The sequence below is a fragment of the Festucalex cinctus genome, chromosome 19 (genome assembly GCF_051991245.1).
Source record: "Festucalex cinctus isolate MCC-2025b chromosome 19, RoL_Fcin_1.0, whole genome shotgun sequence".
NCBI lineage: Eukaryota > Metazoa > Chordata > Actinopteri > Syngnathiformes > Syngnathidae > Festucalex > Festucalex cinctus.
This window is the reverse complement of record NC_135429.1, coordinates 674,554-697,699: the sequence shown is the minus strand read 5'-3', so window position 1 is coordinate 697,699 and position 23,146 is coordinate 674,554. Positions and strand designations below refer to the sequence as shown.

The window sequence follows — 23,146 nt, the reverse complement described above, 5'->3', positions numbered from 1 at the left end:
TCAATTTCACCCTTCAAATGATCTCCAGTTACTTTAAAAAAAAAAAAAGAAAAAGTTTGTCATATTCCGTCATCACACAGAAAGTTTAGATAATAGCACAAAAAAAAAAAAACAGGGGCGGCACCTGAGGGTTTTTGAAGTCATTTGAGCCCACAGAATGTTTTTCTTGATTTTTCCATCTCACAAACCGGAAATGTGAACTTGAGCTACGGCGCTCCAAGCAGTTGCGAGGAATTGTGATTCACAGGTGAGATGACTTGTGACTCTGTTGACAGACAAGCCGACATGCTTTCTTTTTGTGCCGCTGTGCCGTACGAAACACCCTCGCGACAAGGGTCACCTGGCTCCCGTGGGAGCACATGAGCCGGGGAAGAGGAAGAACAATGCGGTGGGGAGGACAAGCTTCTTTAGAAATCCAAGGCATTGCCCAAGGACGTTCGTTGTGCGCAAAGAAAAGTCGTCTGGATTTTGAAAAACCACCTTCGTCGCTCTTCAGTCTCGCATCCTGTTTATGTCTTGAGAGGGTTCTTTTTCCCCCCTATATATACACCAATAAATGCACAATAAATACACAAGTGTATAGTACTCGATCACTTTATCTTATATGATAACAGAATATTTATCTCTTTTGTGTCAGATTTTAAATGTTCACTCACAAGTCCCAATCACGGTTTCATGTCAACAATGTGCAACAAAAATTCAACGTGGTAGTAAATTAACATAAAAAATACACTTACATGAAAATGATAAACAACCTTGTAAGGGAAAAAGCCAAAAGAGTTGCCGAAAAGTACAAAAGACCTCAAAACAAAATGTTTTTTTTTCTTCACAAGAACAACTGTTGTCAGTTGTTCTAAAATGCAGTCAATTTCCCATCCCATAGTTTGTCTTGTTCACTGTGGGCCTTTTCTTTCCTTTATTTATTTATTTGTTTTTGTTTACAGGAATATTCTTGTGGCCGTGTGAAAAGTGTTGACCCGACTACAGCAATCACATTTCAACAACCAACAAATCGAAAATGCGCGTCACCAAATGTGAACACTGTTGAGTTCACGTCATGGAAACTTGCTGCTGTTTATGACACTTTGACAGTTTAGGTAGGCAAGTATCTGTTAATATCATTCTCAAAGTTTACATCATGTCTGCATTGTGACAAAACTCGGAACTATTCGAAATGAAGACGTGTGCATTTGAAGATTTGGCGTTCTTGTTTTCTAACATAGTCGAAAAGCCACAACTTCGCTACAACATGGTTGGACCAATAGCTAAAACAATTCTGACACCAGTTTCAGCTTATTACTGTATGAAAAATGTGAAACGAGGTACTTATTTAATGTGTGTAGCACGTGTGTTACAAATGAAATATATGCCTTCATATTTTTCGTTTGTAAAATCAGTGTTGATATTTACAATTTTGTGCCCAATCTACAAAGAAGAGAATTATTTGCAAGCACACAAGACGGTTTATGTAGTTCTAAAAATAAACCTGAGTTTGTATCTGATCACAGACCTTTTAACATTGCGTTACGTCACGCAATGGTTGGAAACTTTTTTTTTTTTTTTTTACCTACCACAGGTGCTCCGAGCTGCTCTCGTGTCTTTGAAATTCGGCTCTCTAGCACCCTCAAGAGGTCAAGCTTGGGAGCTTGTTTTTTCTCTTTGCACGATTACAAACCTGAAAATATTGTGCTGAAATGCCAGAAAAAAACAAAAGATGACAAAAGAGGACGTATGTCCTCTTCATTCCTGTGAGCCGGACGCTTCCTGTGATGACGCAACCGGGCAGCCAAGCAGCTCAGCGGGGCACCTGCCGACGGCGGCCGCCGTTTCCTCAGCACGCAGGCACAACTCCTGAAGGAAGTTGGCCGTCTCCGCCACCAGGTCGCTTTCATCCTCTAACAAAGTGTCAAAGTTGACTTGTATTCGCAGTGACAACAAGTAATGTTCCTTTATAACAAACGTCAATGTGGACGAGTTTTTATCTCTCAATCGACGTCATAAGCATTCGAATGTTAGCATTCAGCTTTCAGCATCCCCACGCCACAAATTGCACTTGGTCGAGTTAAAAGAGCTGGTGAAGGAAATATGTCAGTGGACCTGACGTATCTATTCCCACCTACAAAAGCTGCATCGTACATCCCAACTTGTGATTGGCTGTACGACACGATGTGGTGATCACATGACGTGCAATTGGCTAGATTATGTTAAGAGGGAAATGCGTGGGAACCGCTTTTATTATTATTATTATTATTTTGCTCCATTAGCTAATATCTTTCAAATTGAGGTCGGAGGAAACATTCGTCAAGTACATTTCAGAGCTTGTACCTTTTGACTTTGACTGAGTACTTTTTTTTTTTTGACTTTTGCTCAAGTCGAGAATGTTGTGAGTATTTTCGCCATCTCTGCGAACATGTGAGCACCTTTCAGCTCTTTCAGCCTGGGGGCCCTTTCCAAGTCCGCATTCTGCTCCTGCATGGCCCGGCACATCTTTTTGTGGGTGAACCAGTGGAGCTTTTGGCATGTCAAACTGCAGTAGGTCACCTTCAGAGACAAAACTCAAGAATAAGCTCAAGTCACACAATTGGTTGATTTCTGACACAAGGTTTTGATTGGGGCCTGTGACGGATTTGGGTTTTGGAGCTGGGCTGGGCCAAGTTGAAGACAAACGTAAATGTGTGTTATTTGGATGAGTGGATGATTGCAATTTGTAACATGACTTACAGATTTGCAGAGAGAGCATCGCTTGTCAGCTCCCCGCTCTCCACATGCAGCACAGTAATCCGCATCCACAAACGCCATCTGACCCGTCAATGCCTGCGTTAACACCGAGAACGCTGTTGGGTCGTTGCCCTGAGAATAAGGCAAATAACATTGAACGGAAAAATAAAAAAAACTTGTCAGAGGAAGTCAACAAAAGAGAAAAAATCTTGACAATAATACGTTCGATGCAGCCCCACGAGTCTAAATATGGTATTCTTGTTCATATTGCATTAGTGGAATATGAGATAAGCAGCAAAATCCAGCGGTTTGTATCAGTATCAGAAGGCGGCCATTTTGAAAATGACATCACAGTTGCTCAGGTCTCAGGTAACAACCAATCGCGACTCAGCTTCGGGCAACAGGTGAGCTGTGATTGGTCATTGCCCGAGCACTGAGCGACTGTGATGTCATCTTCAGTCGACAGCAAAGGGTGAGATGGGTCAAAAGTTTTGCTGCATAACTCATATTGTACAGATGAAATATTAATCAGACATGTTTAGACTAGTGAGGTCACATATAACATATTCTTGTCAATGAAAGCTTAAAGGCATACTTGACTCATTGAACCATTTTCAGCAGTAAAAAGTTCATATTTTGTCTACAATTAATGTGGTTATTTTTCCTGTACAATTAATACTTGCTGTCGACTGATGATGTCATCACCTGTGCCGAGGAAGTCGGTAACGACCAACCACGGCTCAGTTTACTGACCAAATCCAGAAAACAGGTGAGCCATGATTGGCCGTTACCGACTTCCTCGGCACAGGTGATGACATCATCATCAGTCGACAGCAAGTAGAAAAATAAGCAAATAATAAGTTATCAAATTGATTCTGGACCAAATGAAGTTTTCACTGCAGAAAATTGTTCAATGAGTCAAGTGTCCCTTTAACGTTAAAAGTTATTCTCTTGACTTCAATCTGGACCGTCACGGCGCGACGCGACGCGACGCGACGCGACGCGACGCGACGCGACGCGACGCGACGCGACGCGACGCGACGCGACGCGACGCGACGCGACGCAACGTTCCTTACCAGCTGTTGAAGCAGCGTCGTCTCGCAGTAAGGAAACTTGCTGATGCAGTCTCGAATGAATTTCTCCTGGTACTGCGGGAAGCCGTCACCGTCTCTGCCCCTGAGGAGGCTGCGGTCCAGCGAGATGGAATTTCATAAAAATCAGACATCATGACGCCAGATTTCTGTATTTCATCTTCACATTTGTATTGATTGATGATTCTACTTTTGAGCGTCCTCACCTTTTCACCAACGCGTCCAACTTGTCATCCCGTTTGTGTAGGAAGCTCACACATTTCTGCAGCACGCAGCTGATGTAATGCATCTTCATGGCCAGAACTTCATTCATGTCTCGCTGCTTCACGCACTCCTCGCACAGCAGGTCCATCACCCGGTAACATTTCTCCAGGGCCACGATGTCCACCAGGGCGGGGCTCTCCCTCACCAGCATGACTATCTGCCAGATCAGAATGTTACATCACTTTTTGGACGTGTAATGTGTGTCCAAGATGTCAGGAAATCATACAATCAAAACAAAAAACAAACAGATCCAACTGAAAGCAGGACGTTTTATTGATTCACCCAGTCACAACCCGTCCAAAACGGGAAGCCTGGCGGCTCGCATTTCAGCGCCCCCATGAAATGAGATGTCATTTCCTGTTTTGGTTTGCTTTTTCTCAGTTTTGCAGTCGTTGGAATGTGTCAGTTGGCATGAGACAAAGAAGACAAACCAGACAAAAGACCCAAAATACAACAAACACCCAATCCCGCCAAACCCAAACATAACAATATGTGCCCTTTTTTTTGTACTTTTTTGAATAATGAAATGAGAATTTTGAAGTAATCGGACCATCAAAAATAATGACTGCTCACACAAGCACGATGAGATGAAAATGTGAGTTACCCTGCCTTGAATTTCAGAGCAAAATGTTCTGTAATAACATTCGTCACCTTGACTGGGTTGAGGTTGCTCGTCATGATGATCTTGTGCAGGGGGTCCACTAACGCCGGAGGCAACTTGGGCTCCGCCTCCGTCCCCTGCGCTCTCGTGTAGTACTCCAGTCTTGCCCGCGAAAAAAAGTTGTTGATGAGCGTCACGCAGTCGTGCTGGCCTGCCGATAGCAACGCACGCTTGAAGCATTCCACGTCTCTTCGCCACTTGCGACTTCGGTTTGCTCGTCTCACCTACAAACGCTGCCATTTGAGCAGCTGTGCGACCCACAGAATTCACGAGATCCGTCTCGGCCCCGGCGTCCAGCAGCAGAGATGTGATGTCTGTTTTCCCTGCAGGGTCAAGGCAGCATTTCTTCTTTTTTTTTGTTGCAGGAAATTGAAATATTTTCATTCTATTTGTTTGTTTGTGCGTCTTGATTATTTTAAGAAAACACAAACGGTTGAAAAATGGCTCTTAAAGTGGAAGCATTTCAAAATATGGTATTGTCCCTGTTTAAACAAACAAAATTAATACAATAATCATTTACTATTATTATTATTATTAATAATAATATTTATATTTGTAACATGATCCAGCCAGGTTTGAATAATTCTCTATAATTTAATAATTCTGTCTAAATTTTCTGCAAGCATCTCAGGTGTACCACAGGGATCCGTCCTTAGCCCCCTGTTGTTTTGTATTTGCATGCTCCCTTTGGGTAATATTATTTCCTCATACAGTTTGAACTACCATTGCTATGCTGATGATTATGCAACTTGAGATGCCTCAGCATCCAAATGATCCCTCCCAAGTCTACAGGCATGTTCCATATTAAAAGTTGAATGTGACATTTTTGGGGGTGCTGAAGCACCCCTAAAGTAAATCCAAGTGCCACTAAAATGTGAGAGATTTTGAGATTTGTTTTTACCGTCTGACCTTTTTTAAAAATAAGGTATAGGAACGTTAAAACCATCAAGTATTTGGTCGAAAGCTAATATTTTAATATTACAGTCCATACGTCCAAGCCCGTGTGTGTGTACACAGCAAGCTTATTATTACTAACAAACAAAAATGAAAATGATGAAAACTAAAATGCAAAAACAATTTTCATTAATAAAATAGAAAAAAAAATCTTTTTTTTTCACATTTCATAATCATAAGCTATCTCCACACTGTTAAAGCATTCAGCAGTTCCATTTTTGTTTTGTATTTTACCTGACAAGCCAGCAAACATGAGAGCCGTGTATCCGTACTGGTGTTGTTTGCAGTTGACGTCGGCCCCGTGTTGCAGCAGCAGGCAACACAAATCGGATTGGCCCTTGTAGGCCGCATGCATCAGTGGAGTCATCCCGCACTTGTTGAAACAAAGGACAGAAACAAGAGTGGTGAAACGTGTCGTTTTCAACCAATAAAACCATTTCCAAGTTCCTCACACATTTTACAAAGGAAACTCAATTATGTTCGGCATCACTCTGATTAGTAAAAATCTTAGCATAATGTTTTTTTTGTCAATGTGGGAGTTGTCGTGAGGCCTCTGTCACCTGTGACAGACAGGTGGCTTGAAGGATTCTATTTATTGTCAAAAAGCTCTCATCAGTCAACTCCATATGTCTTCTTTACAATGGCTGCCATAAATCAATCTCTCTCTCTCTCTCTCAGTACCTCGTCCAAACAGTTGATTCGAACATCTTCACTTGTAAGTATTTGGGCCGCTTCTTGCACATCACCTACAGACCAAAAACAAGCGTTGAATTTATACACTATGTACAACATGAATCATTTACAATGCTGAGACTACTATTACTACCGCTACTACAACCACATCCATCCATAATCCATCTTATTCCTCACTAGGGTCGTGGGGGTGCTGGAGCCTATCCCAGCTGGCTTGGGGAAGTAGGCGGGGTACACGCTGAACTGGTTGCCAGCCAGTCCAGGAGTAAGAAATGATATCCACGTAAAAATTCAATAACAATCAATATATAAGGCACGGATAATGAATAGAGAATCATATGCACTGCTCTGAGTTCAGATATTATGTTCTAGTGATGGTGATAAGCAATGAATTCCCCCTATTTTCACATTTTTAGCTCATGTGTAAGGACTCCATTTGAATACTGCTACGGATAATAATGAGGAAATAGCAAGTGTTGCTTGTTCCATTCAGGGGCTTAAAGTTGGAGGAAATTACATTTCAAATGTTGTTGCTGTTGTATTCTACAAAAAGAATTCTATTAAAAAGATCACTGCTACATACTACAATCAGTGAAATTGGCATATAATCGATGCCAGCAGAAGCAATGCATGTTTAGTGTTCATGTTCATCCTCATCATATTGATATCATATATATGATAGTAACAAAATGTTTAATATAAAAAAAATGGAAGTACCGTGAAAACGTGCAAAAGTTCTACTCACCAGCTTCAATCAGTTGCAAAAGTTTCCTCTCAGATGCTGCAAGTTGACCCTTGTTAGACATTCTGAAATTCTGCTCCGATATTATTTATGATCTCTTCAGTCGATGTGGACAAACTCTTCTCCAATTCTAGTAAGAACTCTTCTCAAAAGGGATGGTGCAAAAAAAAACAAACCAAAAAAATGTGCTTGAGAAGGATGAGCCATTCCTGGATCATACCATTAACACAAAAAGGGGGGAGGCATACGATGGTAAATACTTTATTGGATCTGTATACAGTCCATGCAAAAAAATACTAAGACTGTTAGATAATGCATGAAACATAAAAGGAAGTCACATACTGTCCAACCACTTGCTTGTGTTGTCTCTTCCATTCAGACATGTTTTATAACATAGATTCATCTTGTAAAAGTTGCCTTGCAATGGAAAGAATAATTTCTGTCAATTGTCTCCTTTATTAAGTGATTTGAAATTGAAATGGTTATATATGTAAAAAGATCTTTCATAAATAAATAAAAGACATCAAGCCTGTGTTTACTGACACATTATCCTGCTCAGTGAAGATGTGACTGCCATGTGTACATCCTATTAGTATTGTATTGTTTTTGTTTTTTTATTGCTTGGACAGCTTCTAATTCGCCTTTCACTGAATAGGACAAATTAGGAACAGTATTTCCCAACTCAACCTTGATTGAGACAAGATATTGGACAAAATAAAAACGCAGTTCCATGAGAGTATGTATCTTCTGCCATCTAGTGGAAGAACATTTAATTGTCACTGTTGTCACAAGGCGACTGACGTCAATTAGTTTGTGCATAAACAATGATTCTATTCATGCAGGATCTCACCCAAGGTTGATGTCTTTTTTTTTTTTTTTACATGGTGTTGTCATCTATGGAGGTTTAAAAAAGTAACTATTTTATTTTAACAAATTATGGAGTTGGGAGTAACAGTAAAACTACTTACGTACAGTCTTTGTACTTTATTACTTCCTCTATCAGATATGTTTTAAATTAGGCACAATTGTCACCCATCCATCCATCCAAGATATATTAAAGCAAGAATATCTGCATGCTTTGTCTGCCTCCCAATCTGAACCCGATGGATTCTATGCGACTCGTAGTGATGGAGACATGTTTCGCTCATGTACGTTTGCTATTTTAATGGATATTTGAAGGAAATAACAATAACAGGCCTGTCAGGTCGCCAGTACAAGCGGACTGGATGCTCCGCCCTGTTCGAGTCATACTCTGTCATGGCGTCGAGTTAACGCGCATTAAAACCGGAAATAGGCTCTATCTGAAAAATAAAAGCACTCAATTTGACGGGAGAAAAAACCCCGAACATAATTGCACAATAAATATCAATTCGTCCATTTTCTTGACCGCTTATTCCTCACAAGGGTCGCGGGGGGGTGCTGGGGTCTATCCCAGATTCCCAGCTGGCTTCGGGCAGTAGGCGAGGTACACCCTGAACTGGTCGCCAGCCAATTGCACGGCACACAGAGACAAACAACCATCCACACTCACCAGCACACCTCGGAACAATTGGGAGCAGCCAATTAACCTGCCATGCATGTCTTTGGAATGTGGGAGAAGACTGGGGAGAACATGCAAACTCCACCCAGGAAGGCCGGAGCCTGGACTCGAACCCAAGTCCTCAGAATTGGGAGGCAGACGTTCTAACCACTCACACCGTGCCACCCGCAATAAATATATTGATTAAATATATACATAAAATGAATCTTACAAAAAAATAAAATAAGAATTGTGATTTAATCTTGTCTTGTTTACAATGTGACATACATTATATTTGTTTATATAAAGCTTTGTAAAAATATGATTTTGAACACGTTTAATATTTTATTTTGGAAAGTAACCGTACCACTTCCGTTTCTTGCCTTCTCCCATCCACTCCCATTTCAAGGCAACGTCAGGCTGAGCATCGTTTCTCGGTTGGATGTTCTGCTGGTTTGCCTTCCATCGCTGCTGAAAAATTCCCCTTTTGTTGATATAGAATATATTTTGAAATACTTGTCCCTCCTATTTCTTGATTAGTTTGATCTATTGTTCAAAATGGGTTGCGCTGGATTCACCTGCTCCAAACACTCCCTGTGCGCGCTCAACATCCTTTTTGTTGTGAGTATCCAACATTGCACACTGCACCATATGGATTATTATGTCTGACTTATGACTAAATCGCGGAAGTTTCCAACGATGTGCGTTTCATCCCTTGGAAAAAGAGTAAATGTAGGAATGGAAAACATCTTGTGATCAGGCCACGCACGAACTGAATGAATGAATGAATTATTCACCGCAGAACCTTGTCAGATGCTCAGTATGACTCAAGAAGAAAAAACAAACAAACAAAAAAAGCATCTTGCTTGCTGTTACAGTGCAGTAGCAGAATCAGCGTCATTTCCTCCCGTCGCCCTTTTTACTGAATTTCCAGAGGATTTCCTGTCTAATTATCTTCGTCTGCAATCTTATTTTCGATAGAATTTGCTCCTAAGATACAATGCAGGTCGGATCTTTTGCTAGAAATCACATCAGAATCTCGTTACGCGTTACAAATGACACGTGACTTGCCTGAGCCACGGAGAGAGAAAAAACTTGAGCAATCTGGAAGCTAATAAACAGCTGCATGACGTTTGTATCTGCTGTGCCACTTGGCTGCTGGGTTCAAAGGGAGCTCCGTTATGACGTCACCTGAACTCTTGTTGTGGACTTTGCACCTGCTCAGGAGCGAGGAAGGTGCAGGCCTGGAACCCTCACACGCAAGGATGCAATAGAGCAGAAGCTGTTTGTGGGTCACACTGACATGTTTTAAAATTCAAGATTTTATACAATTAAAATGGCTCCTTTCACCTATTTGCAATCAAATGTCAGGAAGTTAATATTGGGATATAAACAGTCAAATTCACTTGGGAACGTTATTATTGCTCTTGGGAAACATATGGAACAGGGTGGTAAAGAAACAAAAATGTTACTTTTTTTTAATAGACAAATATGGGGGACTAAAATAATAATTGTGTCGTAGAAAATAGGTTAGCCACATTATATGGGACAATTTTGTTGCTATGTTACCTCTAGAGCAAAAACAACATTTCCTTTCGTATTCTATTGTCACTATCACACATTTGACTAATTTTGCCTCGTTTTCTTTTGTTATTCTAATATTGCAATTCAATGACTGAGACATCCAGAAAGACACTTTAGGAGTTGCATAATGTTTACCTCAAGTGACTTTCAATTGCTTGTGTTACCTTCAGATGCTATTTTTAGCGCTAAGTGAACTGAAAGCTTCTCGTTCAAAAGCTTTTCACCACCTGTGACACGATAAGTACATGACATTTGGGTTATTGCATCTCAGGAGTGAATGTATCATGAAATGGAAAAGAAAAATAAAGTGACGGTTAATGTTAGTCTTATTTTGAGCCTTGCTTCGATAATACGTTTTGTTTTCTACTGAAAAATGACCAAAAAAAGCAATAATTTTGTTGGAGAGTCTGATTGATGAATGCAGGCGAAAATAAATCAGCTTTGCTGCTAATATATTATTCATGAAATTCCCGATTGTATGACCTTAATGGTGTTTGACTTTCCATGTTCCTGTCTCACAATTGCCAAAGGTTTTCGGACTGCGCTTGTTCCTGTATCCTGCAGATGGTGAGCCTGCTGATGATCGGAATCGCAGCATGGGGGAAATGGTTCGGTCTGGTGTCCAGTTTCCAGGTGGTGGGTGGCGTCATCGGAGTGGGCGTCTTCCTCTTCTTCGTGGCGTTGGCTGGCCTCATTGGTGCCATGAAGCACCACCAAGTCCTTCTCTTCTTCGTATCCTTGACATGGCTGGCAGCCGGCACGTCGTTGGCTCCACCTTTGCTCCAAAATGGGAGTCAGTTCTCCTTCAGCAAACAAGCATCACAGCGCCCAAGTACAAGCTTGCCCATATTTAGAATGACCAAGAACCAGGAAGTACAGGGATGTTTTTCTCGCTGTCTGAAATCACTCCGCCAGCCCCTTTTAAAAAAAAAAAAAAAAATTATTGTCGATGTTCCTTCTGACTTCTGAATTGAACATTTTTCAGTTGTTAGGTACCGAAATAGCGGAATGAAAACACTGCCTTATTTTGGAACCCTCTTGTTGGGATACACCACCCTCGTCTGTTATTGGTTCACACAAAATTGTTTCTTCTGTGTTGGAATGGAATGACAAGCGCACAAAATGCCGTTCCGCACACAAAGCTCCTCTTGTAAGAAATCACTTCACTGCATTGTTAATTTGTTACCGTACTTTGCTTCATTTACTTCATCGGCGCCGCTCTTCAGGTCATCTCAACAACTGCAGTTTTTACAGAACACGACATCATAAATAATATCCTCAAATGTATATTTAGAACAGAGCTTCATTCAACAAGTAATTAGCATAATGAGCAGGCACTATGGATGAAGGATCTGTGATTGGCTGCCAAACGGATTTGAGTTCAGGCTTTAAGAAAATTCTTTTTGCCACTGAAAACCTTTTGTATTTAACCAACCATGTTTTCCGAACACTGGATGCTCTTTGTACTTCTTCAGTGTTTTGGAAACGTTTCCATTAATTGTAGCTGTGCAATATGACCTCGCGCAGGATCAAATTTCATTGTGTGCTAAGAGCTGTGCTCTGTATCACTTTCTTGAAGTCAACACAGATGCCGTTTTTGAACCGTTTTGTTCCTTGACTGTGAATCTTAGTACATGATTATCTTGTTCATGGTGTTTATCGTGCAGTTCTCTGTTTCCAGTGCCTGTCTGGCTATCAACAAAGAGCAACAGGTGAGATGAGAAAGTCCAAAGACTCGTTCTGTGAGATAAGAAAGTTCTCATCGGGATCTTACAAGGTCGGACCTGCTGAAAAACATGACTGACAATCTTGGTCAAATTATACTGAAGAAAAATAGAAACGGAACACTTTTGCCTTTGCCATTTTTCGCCAGCTGGACTCAAAGATCTAAAACTTTTTCTATATCGACACAAGGTCACTTCCTTCAAATATTGTTCTCAAATCTGTCTTAGGCCCTGTTCACACGGAAGCAGCGCAGGCGCAATCTGGTTTCCTAAAGCAATGTTTGTTTGTCCATATGTGCTTCTACATTTCACTGCCGCCTTTTTATATCAAAATACCACTTTAAAGCCAAACGTATGATATTACATTCAAGACAGTTTGAGCCCTTTATTTCATGAGTAGAATCATTTTTCCCCCCATTAAAACCTTGACGTTTATGATCTGACACATGCATTGCATGGTAAATCCGCCAGCCGATTTCGAGCATTTCAACTCATCTTTCAAGGCAAACAGAATACTGTGTGCTAGGATTACATAAACATGGAAGATTGCATTCCATTCTTTTATTAGAAAAAAAAAAAGTATGTTTCTACCTTATTCCGTTCTTTAGTAATCACCATTTGAAAATAGGTCATTTGAGTGACATTGAGCGAAAAGGGAAAAGATGAGAAAAGACATTTTCTGCATAACAATGACTTTGACATGAATATTTTTTTGTTTAGTGACGCTCTGTGAATTATATTTAATGCTTTGATCATTCATGTTATCGTTGAACATTTTCTATTTCATCATATTGGTCATATTTCATTGTAATTTGCTACATGTGAGCCCATTGAAAAGAGATACAATGCTGCCATCTGCTGGCCATAGATTAGTGGGTTGATTGATTGTTAATTGATTTTAAAAAAATGTAGTAAACGTCAATTAACGTTTATGGCGGCATTCATCATGACTTTGGTATACGACATTAAACGTTTTTGGCGGTAAAGAGTTAATAATGGGAAATGTTCTTCCTGATTTTTGGAAATACTAAAATGTTTGATATGCTTGTTTATTATTATTATTATGATTATATTTTTGACAGTTATAAATGTATGATTTTAAAGCATTGTGACCGGATGTATCAAATATGACACAAATGAAAAGTCATATGTGGAAGTTGATTTTGTTTTGTTTTTGTTTGTTCAAAAAGACCAATAAATGGTCTTTTGACAAAGAATCTGAACGTTCTCTTACATATTTGATTCATGTGAAACGCTCACCCAGGATCATCTGCTGGAGGTGGGCTGGAACAACTCCCGTAGCACGCAGAGGGACGTGGAAAAGAGCCTCAACTGCTGCGGCTTCCGACAGCTTGACCTCAACGCCACTTGTGATGCCGTAGGTTTGATCGCTGCTTCTTGAACGTCCTAGTTTGGACAATATCATATCAAAGACTTTTGAAATACGAAACAGCCGTTGACTCAAGTCAGCTGTCAGTTTTGTGAGCGTTTGTTCTTGTGTCCTCCTGCAGGCCTGTTTCCCCAATCACTCGTGTTTGCCGTGTGCCGGTAAGATCCAGGAACACGCCGATGAAGTCCTGCGTTTTGTAGGCGGGACTGGACTCTTTTTCAGCTTCACCGAGGTCAGCTTTCACCCACATTCGGAACAAACATGGCTGTCCTTATTACGCTCTAGTCAACCTTGAAATTCAAAACCAATTGTTTCATTAATACCACTTGGATTTGAAATCATTTGTGCCAGACACATATCATATCATTGACATTATATACACGTTATTGTGATTTTTAGTCTCCACACTTTTTTGCCACCTAACAACTCCCACATAATACTTCCAATTTACACTGTTCAAATTTCAACTAGCTTCAAAAATTCACACCTCATCTGATTCCACATTACTTACAGTATTTGCACAATTTCACATTTAATATCAACATTTTCCCCATTCATTTTCAATGGGACAGACATTGAACTTAGTATCCACGCCCACTTCCATGCAATATCGTGATATTAAAACTGCCACAATATATCGTCGTCGTCATGTCACAATATTAAAAGCAGCACATCTGTTAAAAAAAAAAAAAGTCGGGTTGATTTGTGCAGTTCTAGCACCCTCTGGTGGCTAGTTTTTTGGTGCAGTTTAATTTTCCAAAGGCATGTTTTGGCCCTTCTATAAACCGAGTCAATATGTGGAGGAACTCAATGTGTGCCTCAATATGAAGTCTTATTAGAGATTGGAGGACGTTTATGAGTATTGCTGTAATGTACAAAAGCACAATATGTATTTAGACCAGTGGCGCTGCATAGAACATATTGTTGTCAAAACATGTTTTGTTTTGTTTTATTTTGTGTCCCCTTGTCAGATTGTGGGCGTGTGGCTCACATACCGCTACAGGAACCAGAAGGATCCCCGAGCGAATCCCAGTGCGTTCCTGTGAAACGTCCATCTAGTCTGGACCTTCATTTGGCTTTTACCTGTAAATACGCGGCAATGCTAATTGAATTTTTTATTATTATAGTGTCTTGTCACCACACCAACTGTCATGTGTTTTGGGGAATCCGTTTGTGTTTCTTACACGGAACTTTTATGTCACAACAATCTACCGTATAAGACCAATTTATGTTTGGAACTTTTTGCTGTTTATTGAGAAAGTATGAACCGAGCTAGACGATGCTCTCTCTTTTTTTTTTTTTTGTACAATTGCTAATTTAAGACGTGTCCCACTGAATGCAATAATCTGCACAATACAACTGAGTGAATTATTATTTGTCTGAGAGTTCTGTGAGGAGTGAAAGGTGTGTGCGTGTTTGTGAGAAAATATGTGGTGAGACTCGACCAGCTTGTCATGCTTCTGACTGCATCCGGTTTTTAGTTGGCCTTTTGCATGACTTCTGTAAATATAAGCAAGTGTGTCCGAGCTGCACTGATGATTCTGTAAATCAACCATATGAGACTTTGTACTGTCAAACCACAATAAAACACTGAAGGAGTGAAATATCTTGTATGATTATTTTTGCCGTTTGTCAGTTTCCATCTTCCTCAAATTGAACAATTCTACCTCATAGGACAATAATTTTCATGGCCTGCGTCGCAAGATGAATTCTGGCGGTATTTGTGAGTTGACAAACTCTGGAGAATTCATCTTGTACCGCTCCCGCTGATAACCGCCGTTCCCAAACCACTGGTGGTTTGGACCAATCACAGAGCGACATTCTGTTTGGGGGGCGGGATGTGCAACTGTGACGAAACCAGGAAGCCAGCGCCCACGCCGGCGCTAACAAACAAACAAACAAACCCAACATGGACGCTACAATGAATTGTGTTCTCACAGGTTGACTCACCGTTTCCTTGTTGAATGTCGAACGGCGAGAGGCGCTTTGTGCATTTCTAGCTGATAAGATGTTCGTGCTTTTCCCGCCTTCGACAAGACGACATTTTCACCCATGGCCGTGATTGGTTAAAACAGACGTGTAGAACGTCACATCGTCCAATCAGCTCCAATTATGGTTCAGATTGTTCCGCCTTTCCCGACCAAATTACTGCGGAGAGGTAACAGATGGGTTGCCAGGTTAATTAATTGCGCTTTGTTGGGGACGCCACCAGTAATGTTGAAAGAAGCAATAATCATCCAGCACCCCACACTCAAATTGTTGCTCGGATAACACTTCACCGAGTCTTCCACTTTATTTGATGCCACAGTGTTCGATTGCTTCATTTAGTTTTTTAGTCAATGAATATATATTTTGTTTCTTTCCATTTTTGTCCTGCCATCCCCCATTGACTGATTTAAGACTCAAAACAGGGACCGACGGTATCACTGATTACACTTCAGTTAATAAAAAAATAAAAAAAGACCAAATCCTAAACATTTTCAAATTTATTTGAAAGACAATGTGGTTGAACATGTGTAAGAAAGAGGAGCTTCCGTTGTCCTCGGGCTCAAAGCTCAGACTTGAGGAGTTTCTTGGCCTTCTTCACGTTGCTTATCACTAACAGAGGAGAAGGACAGTTACATTCAATGTTCCTCACGTAAATTTGAACGTTCGCTAGCGGGCTTTCATCTCACAGAGTTTGATGTCATTCGGTTCGTAGGCATACATGCGGTTCGCATAGCGACCGGTGACGTCAGCCCTCACCGTCATCGATGGATCTGTGAGAGAGACAAAGAAACAAATGGAAAGAATTGAACAAAAAAGAATAACAAGAAAGAAAAAAAGATAGAAACAAAGACAGAAAGAGAAAAGAAAGAAAGAAAGTGTTGCAAATCTCATTCTTAAAGGGTCAGTGTGTATTGTTGAATGCCCTCTCGTGGTGAGCTAATGAAATGCAATGACCGTTCGAAGTACATGCTTACAGTACAGAGAGGCCACACTTCGCAAACCTACCTCTAAGAAAATGTACATTGGGAATGGTTTTTTTTGGCATATTATTGAACTTACTAGTGTATCACACTGTCCCTTTAACATCAAATGAAATGAACATGCTCCACTCATTGCCATAAATAAGTCTTACCAACAAAAATGATTCTGGGAACATACTGTCCATCAGGGGATAGATGTTTGTCTGTGGTTTCATACTGTGTGTGGGGGGGGGGGGGGAGAAAAAAAAAGAAAAGAAAATGTCACTAGATTTCATGCAGAACCAGAAGCTCCGCCAACAATGAAAATGTGAATATGGGACCTGCCATCAAGTTGAGTACAATGAAGTCCTCGTCCAGGAGTTTTTGGAGCTCGTTGTCCTCTGCAAACACTTTCTTCAGTGCTGCAAGAACAAACAAACAGTTGAAACCTGATTCGGTTCTAAAACGTTTTCCAAATGGCTCAAACAAACCAACAAACGTACCCAGAGAATGTGGACAGTCCTCCAGGTGAAAGAGGACCATCAAGGGCTTGTTCCTGAACGAAAGACTCAATCAGTCAGTCGGGTCAGCATTCCCATTCATGTCATCATTTTCTTACCTGGACCTCGCCCAGTAGAGCGCTTCCTCATACGTCTGAGACCAGATCAACTGGTCACCCCATCCTGGAGTCAAATCGACAGTCATTTAAAAAAAAAGAAAAAAGAAAAAAAAATAGCTTCCTTTCTTTGAGGAACTTTCTCACCAACCTCTGGACAGAGTTTGAGGGATCCTCTTGCCCGTCTTTGGCGTGTATTTGCCAAACGTCAAGGAAACCGCTACGAGCACCAACAGGAGTGACATTGAGGTTTTGATCATCTTTGCAACCTTACTGGAAGACATTTGAAATGTTTATTGAAATAGCAACATGACAGGATCAGCGGTGATGTTGCCACTCATTCACTGCCATTGACGGCTAAACACGTTAAATATCAATTTCTCCTATGCTGGCAGTGAATGAGTTAAATGAACCTCAAAAAACAGAATGAATTTGACAACTTCATAATTTTTCCATGTACAATTAATACATTTTAAAAAGTACATTTTCTACTTGCTGTCAACTGATGATGACATCACCCGTGCTAACGACCAATCATGGCTCACCAGTTTTCTGGGTTTGGTCAGTAAACTGAGCCATGATTGGTCGTGAGCACGGGTGATGTCATCATCAGTCGACAGCAAGTAGAAAAAATATATACTTTTTAAAAAAGGTATTAATTGTACATGTACATTAATTATAGACAAAATATGAACTTTTTACTGCTGAAAATGGCTCAATGAGTCAAGTATCCCTTTAATAATGCTCATGGGTCAATGTAATATTTCATCATTAAAAATATATATATAGCAAAACACAATGCAATGTTTTTATATTAAACAACAACAAAAAATAAAAAATGCAAGCCAGCAAATAGTTTAATTCATTTTTCTCTTAGAATTTGCAAATGGGTCAGTTTGACCCGTAAAGTTTTTATTCCCATGGCTTTCACAGAACTTTATGAATTTTTGGTTGTAATCTTTATTGTTATATTTCTTATATATCTTTTTGACTTTTCAGTTTAGACATTAAATATTGCAACATTCATATTTTTTTCTCATATTACTTAGACTTTATTCTGACAATAATTTTGTTCTGCATTAATTACAGTTTAAATTTATTGCTGTGAGTGACTTAATCTAATTTATATCAAATTTTGTATGCAACAACTTTTTTCCCCCTAATTTTTAATTGTAAAGTGTTTAGAAAAAGGAGTCATAATATTAGGCTTCGTGCAACGTAACTACATGAAACTGAAAGTCCAAAAGGAATCCATTTCAAAGAAACAAAAGCTTCCAACTAAGCTTAAATCAACAAAACGAGCAAGCAGAAAGACGAGTGAAAGAAAACGAAGGAGGCAACTAACAAGACAATGACAAACACCTGAAAGACGCAAGGGACCGGGATGACCAGCACAATCACACCGATATTGGAACCAAAAACAACATTCAACGCACATCATGACAATTTGACAATAACACCACACTCTATTGTGTACACTTTGAGTTATACAAGTTGTGGTAAAACATACATATTACAAAATAAATGTACAACATTAAAAAAGAGCTCTGAATATGAGACAAACAGAATGTGTTAGAAGGACCGAACCTCTCTTACCTGTTCCTGGGTGGTCAGGTGAGAATGGCACCGGATCGCTGTTGCAGGAGCTCCTGTTTTTTTTGTTTGTTTTTTTTTCACTCTTACCTGCTGGATATTTAAATACATGTCCGCCCATGACCCCGCCCTCGACCCACCTCCTCATCTTCTGGAGTGCCTCGAGCACTTTAATATTCTGGAAGGAAAAAGCAGCCAACGTTAAAATATAACAATAAATATCTGGACGTAGATGTTATTCTGTTTTCATTCATGTAAGGAAGGCAGGAAGAAATACAAACAATGATATTTTTTCAGTGTGCACAACAAATTCATCAAAAAACAATATATTGTGTAGACATAGTAACTGGTAGCAACCGTGTTTTTTGTTTTTGTTCTTTTTAACAATATAATACTGCACTCACAATAATATATTTACATTTGCAACAGGTGCATCTCACTAAATTAGAATATCATAGAAACGTTGGTTTATTTCGGTGCAGTTCCATTCAAAATAAGGTCTAAACATTTGGCGGCATACATGAGGGATGATGACTGGGCGCAATGTGATTGGCTGTTCCAACCCAATGACGCACAATCAATTCACACTATCAACAAAAGTATTGGGACACCTGCTGGAGAATATTAAGCCTCTGTTATAGTCACACATTTGTGGGGTTGAGGTCAAGGCTATCAACTTCAAACATTCATTAGGAACGCATTCAAATACATGCAAGTCATTATTATTATTATTTTTATTTTTTATCATATACAACCAAAACTTTCTCATACTTACTTAATTGAAGAGAAATCACATAGTTAACTAGAGAAATTGCGTCAAATTGTGCAAGTACTGTAAGTAATGTGGAATCAGACGATCTATATCCCGGAATGCGTGAATTTTTGAAGCAAGTTGAAATTTGAACGGTGTAAATTGGAAGTATTATGTGGAGTTGTTTTTTGGCAAAAAAAAAAAAAAAAAAGGTGAGGAGAATAAAAATCGGACTAGCATATGTGGGATGCTTTCAGCATTCCCACAACTACTTTAGAATCAGCTGCATGCCATCCTTTTTCGATGTTGATTTCTTATCCGACTGCTAACTTCATCCTAAATTTGTGAACAAGTCAGTCTCTCCGAATGAGGTTGTTCTGATCCATCTTCTCAACATTACGCTGTCATGAGTTTGTGCAAGCTGGCTTCTATCAATAGCAGCTTTGTTCCGTCTCTTGGCCCCCTTGACAGCCGATACGGCTCGAGTGAGTCAATCAACCCTTTTTACGGCCCACTCAGTCTCCACACGCACGCACGCACGCACGCACGCAGTCTAAACGACAAGTAGACAGGATGTCTTCCTGCTCATGTCTATCTAAAAATGATAAGAGATGATTGTATTAGCAAGTATTTACAGTGCAAATATCTTTGTTGTTTTAATATTCTTTTTCATAGCAGGCATTTTGGAATCGTAAAACAGTAATTAGTTGGACACATTTAGCAGGAATACACAGCTAAGCTAATCTTATTAGCTAGTAGCTAGATGCTAATTATTTTCATATCCTTTAGCATACGTTAGAATTTTGGACCTTCTCTGGCACCCAAAGTATTAAATACACCATGTTTTTGCTATAACAATTAAATAAACTTAAAACTAATAGTAATAAACAGCATTTTGAACTTGTAAAACAATAAATAGACATATTTAGCAGGATTGCACAAATAACCTAAACAATTATCCAGTAGCTAAAGCTACTAGCTAGAAGCTAATTATTTTCGTATCATTTTATATAAATAAGAAATTTGGTTCTTATCTCTGTGACCCATATATATTAAATACATCATGTATTTGCAACATAAAAGCAGTAAACATAAACAAACATAAAACTAGTAAACAGTACCGCTTGCTACCATCAACCGTTTTGTCAAAAAATCATGTTAGCTACTGTTATTTGCTGTCACTGTTGCTGAGTCTCATTTCTTTTTGTCCTACCCTCTCTATTGTTGCCTTCTGTTTCAAACTCTTCTCTTGTTTGATGGAACCCCAGGGTTTCTGTAAGACAATCATATTTGTCTGCTGTAACACTCATCGATATACTTGGAAATGTCAAATAATTGTTTTGGCCTATTTTCTGGGTTTGATTATTCGGGTTGTAAACACTGTTAGGACACTTATTGAAAAGAACTTTAGTGCTGAGGTGTCATTTAGCTTCTGTCCATCCATCCATTCATCCAGTATGTCTTTCTCTCCATCGTGTGTTGGCACAGCAACAGGGTCAATATTTGAAGTGGAGGGCAGGGTTAAAGGCCACTCCTATCGGCCCTTCGCATTCACCAGCTGCACTCAACCCTGCCCTGACAACACGGATATGAGTACGACATACACACATACACACACACACACACACACACACACACAGCTTGTTGGTTGGCGTGCCTGAATAGGATGCAACTACCTGAGTAAACGGAAACGTAACTGAAATCTGAAGTCACCTAATACAAAGATGGGAGTCACTAAGCACACTGTAATTTCAAGAAAAAAAAATGCCATTTGTTCACAAGTGGTTTGGCATAAAACTAACCTGGCTATTGCCAATGTATACGTATCCATCTGGTATTTCTCCACAGTAATTTGGTCGGGAAAGGCGGGACATTCTGTACAATAATTCGAGCTGATTGGACGATGTGACATTCTACACGTTTGTTTTAACCAATCACCGCCACGGGTGAAAATTTCGTGTTCGTTCATGTCAAAAGGGGGGAAAGCACGAACATCTTACCAGCTAGAAATGCACGAAGCGCCTTTCGCTGTTCAACATTCAACAAGGAAACGGTGAGTAATTCTGCGAGAACAGAATTAATTGCGGCGTCCATTCGTCCATGTTGGGTTTGTTTGTTAGCCCCTGCGTCGGCGCTGGCTTCCACACAATGTCGCTCTGTGGTTGGTCTGAACCACCAGTGGTTCGGGAAAGGCGGTTATCTGCGGGAGCAGTACAAGATGTATTTATTTATCGATTTTCTTGCAAGAGCAAGGTTAGGGGGGAACCAAAGCATTACTCCGCTATATTTGGCTACATTAAAGTCGTTGTTTTTTTCTCTCTCTCCTTTTATCGTTCATTACCTTTACCAGAGACACCAACAGCGGTTCTGCCACGTGACTGCGTTTCACCAATCAGACGTAGCAATAATCACATGACGACTCCTTCCCTTAACATTCTACCAATCCGACGTAACAATGCAGTCACATGACCACAGGCGGCGTTTGGAACATGGCAGCGGGATAGGACGAAGCCGAACACCCATGGCCTCATATAATTAATTAGCTTATGTGTCTGCCGAAACAAACGGACATTTTGGCATATAAAAATTCCACATCGAACCTGAGTTAACATGTCGCGGTAAATGACCTAAATTCCCTTTTTGCTGTATTTAGGCAGGTATTTTGTCTTAAGTGTTGAAAAGGACCGTTTCACATAGACACTTTTGCAAACACTAACTGTTGCCATAAACGAAACAGATGACGATACATGTAATATGGGGCATGAATTGGCGGTCACAAATTATTAACTGTAAAGTTTTGGGAACAGATAAACACTTGACTCTATGTAATGCCAGAACCTGGTAAGAAAACATATCAACGTTAAGCCATTCTTATTCAATGTAGCAATGATAGCATATGTCAACAAAAAAGATTTAGGCTAAAAACTACTCTACCCCACCTCTGCTCCTAAACGATTTATGCTATCGAAAAAACTTTCAACTGTTCCTGAAAGCTGAGCTTTACAGCAAAACAGCTGTCATTACGGTAATCTCACTCTCTGACACCAGCGAATCAGCTCATTTGTTCTCTGTGTCGTCACATACAGAAAATGAAGGGACGTTAAGACGTCACATAAAAAAATATATTAAAAAAACAGCGACCAGCAGCGGTGTTTTTTATTCTACCTTTTTGCTCAAAAGTGCCAGCAAGACGGTCAGTGGGTCACCCAGGACAATAAAACCTCCACAGAGGTTTCGAGAAGAGTTTGGAGCAATGGAGCAACGGGCGGAGCAACTTTTGGTGAAGAAAGGTAACGTTTGTCTATTTGAAGTTCTGTCTCGAATTTATCTGGTTGAACCTCTCTCTGTACTTTTCTCAAGCTCATTTTTACTTTGTGCACGGTACTTTATGTATAAAACGGGTTTGTATTGTGTGCTGACTTGTAGATCATATGTGTACTTTGTGTGCGTAATTTTACTTTACAATCTACTATACATGATGCGTGCCTCGTTACCTTAGCAACCACATTTGAACAGTGTAACATTGTCAAATCTTGTTTCAAAGTATATAAAAAAAATATTCATGTATGTGCAGTAATCCATACATTGTTGACACTATACAACGTTTGTGACTACTACTAGTCTGCTACAGTTGATGTTGTGATGAGGAACAGCTATGCTGTGTATGTGCTATGAAATGATAATAAAATAAGTACACGTCTTCTTCCCCGAGTGGCCTATGTCCTGAAGGAGGCTAGGAGATGCCGCTCACCACATCAGCAAAGATGGAAGACGGAGGCAGTGTGATGATGGGGTCCCCAGACAGCCCAGGTTCATCCCAAGGTGTACCCCAGGTGTCCAACCTCCTCTCGCCATGGGAAACCCACAGCCAGGTGAAATCTTTCCCCACTTTGTGTGA

General features: G+C 40.0%; 4 protein-coding genes across 11 annotated transcripts in view; 2 read left to right on the top strand and 2 right to left on the bottom strand.

Moving 5' to 3' along the window:
• Positions 1 to 329: 329 nt before the first annotated feature.
• LOC144007477 (ankyrin repeat and MYND domain-containing protein 2-like) lies at positions 330 to 8,394 on the bottom strand. Of its 2 annotated transcripts, XM_077507173.1 has the most exons (12): positions 8,092 to 8,394; positions 7,466 to 7,540; positions 7,127 to 7,332; positions 6,370 to 6,434; positions 5,923 to 6,061; positions 4,959 to 5,057; positions 4,725 to 4,885; positions 4,016 to 4,230; positions 3,795 to 3,903; positions 2,722 to 2,850; positions 2,421 to 2,541; positions 330 to 1,895 (listed from the first exon to the last, which is right to left on the bottom strand). In XM_077507173.1, the coding sequence occupies exons 3-12, from the start codon at positions 7,185 to 7,187 to the stop codon at positions 1,741 to 1,743; spliced, it is 1,254 nt and encodes a 417-aa protein (XP_077363299.1). In that variant the 5' UTR covers positions 7,188 to 7,332; positions 7,466 to 7,540; positions 8,092 to 8,394; the 3' UTR covers positions 330 to 1,740. The 2 variants fall into 2 exon arrangements, with proteins under 2 accessions (XP_077363299.1, XP_077363298.1); XM_077507172.1 differs by having other exon boundaries at positions 7,466 to 8,394.
• A 632-nt stretch (positions 8,395 to 9,026) lies between these two features.
• Positions 9,027 to 14,944, top strand: tspan13b (tetraspanin 13b). Its single transcript, XM_077507369.1, has 6 exons — positions 9,027 to 9,263; positions 10,791 to 10,958; positions 11,858 to 11,938; positions 13,215 to 13,328; positions 13,462 to 13,572; positions 14,312 to 14,944. The coding sequence occupies exons 1-6, from the start codon at positions 9,201 to 9,203 to the stop codon at positions 14,384 to 14,386; spliced, it is 612 nt and encodes a 203-aa protein (XP_077363495.1). The 5' UTR covers positions 9,027 to 9,200; the 3' UTR covers positions 14,387 to 14,944.
• agr2 (anterior gradient 2) lies at positions 10,791 to 22,287 on the bottom strand. Of its 6 annotated transcripts, XR_013280238.1 has the most exons (13): positions 21,590 to 22,168; positions 21,249 to 21,448; positions 20,462 to 20,521; positions 18,501 to 18,675; positions 17,056 to 17,177; positions 16,908 to 16,971; positions 16,792 to 16,844; positions 16,634 to 16,710; positions 16,462 to 16,525; positions 15,979 to 16,099; positions 15,291 to 15,488; positions 13,211 to 13,630; positions 10,791 to 11,144 (listed from the first exon to the last, which is right to left on the bottom strand). XR_013280238.1 is itself a non-coding variant. In XM_077507373.1 (11 exons), exons 5-11 carry the CDS (start codon positions 17,162 to 17,164, stop codon positions 15,889 to 15,891), a joined length of 501 nt encoding a protein of 166 aa, XP_077363499.1. In that variant the 5' UTR covers positions 17,165 to 17,177; positions 18,501 to 18,675; positions 20,462 to 20,521; positions 21,249 to 21,448; positions 22,188 to 22,287; the 3' UTR covers positions 15,809 to 15,888. The 6 variants fall into 6 exon arrangements, 5 of the variants coding, with proteins under 5 accessions (XP_077363499.1, XP_077363501.1, XP_077363497.1 ...); XM_077507373.1 differs by lacking the exons at positions 10,791 to 11,144; positions 13,211 to 13,630; positions 15,291 to 15,488; positions 21,590 to 22,168 and adding exons at positions 15,809 to 15,938; positions 22,188 to 22,287 and having other exon boundaries at positions 16,016 to 16,099; XM_077507375.1 differs by lacking the exons at positions 10,791 to 11,144; positions 13,211 to 13,630; positions 15,291 to 15,488 and adding an exon at positions 15,809 to 15,938 and having other exon boundaries at positions 16,016 to 16,099; positions 18,267 to 18,675; positions 21,590 to 22,165.
• Positions 21,227 to 23,146, top strand: part of mrps18b (mitochondrial ribosomal protein S18B) — a 13,705-nt gene continuing 11,785 nt past the window's right edge. The window contains exons 1-3 of one of the 2 annotated variants that reach the window (XM_077507366.1): positions 21,227 to 21,301; positions 22,429 to 22,538; positions 22,961 to 23,120. In XM_077507366.1, coding sequence (XP_077363492.1) covers positions 22,989 to 23,120 — 132 coding nt within the window. In that variant the 5' untranslated portion in view covers positions 21,227 to 21,301; positions 22,429 to 22,538; positions 22,961 to 22,988. Of the gene's footprint in view, positions 21,302 to 21,728; positions 21,867 to 22,428; positions 22,539 to 22,960; positions 23,121 to 23,146 lie in introns of those variants that run through there. The other variant, XM_077507365.1, reaches the window with a different exon arrangement.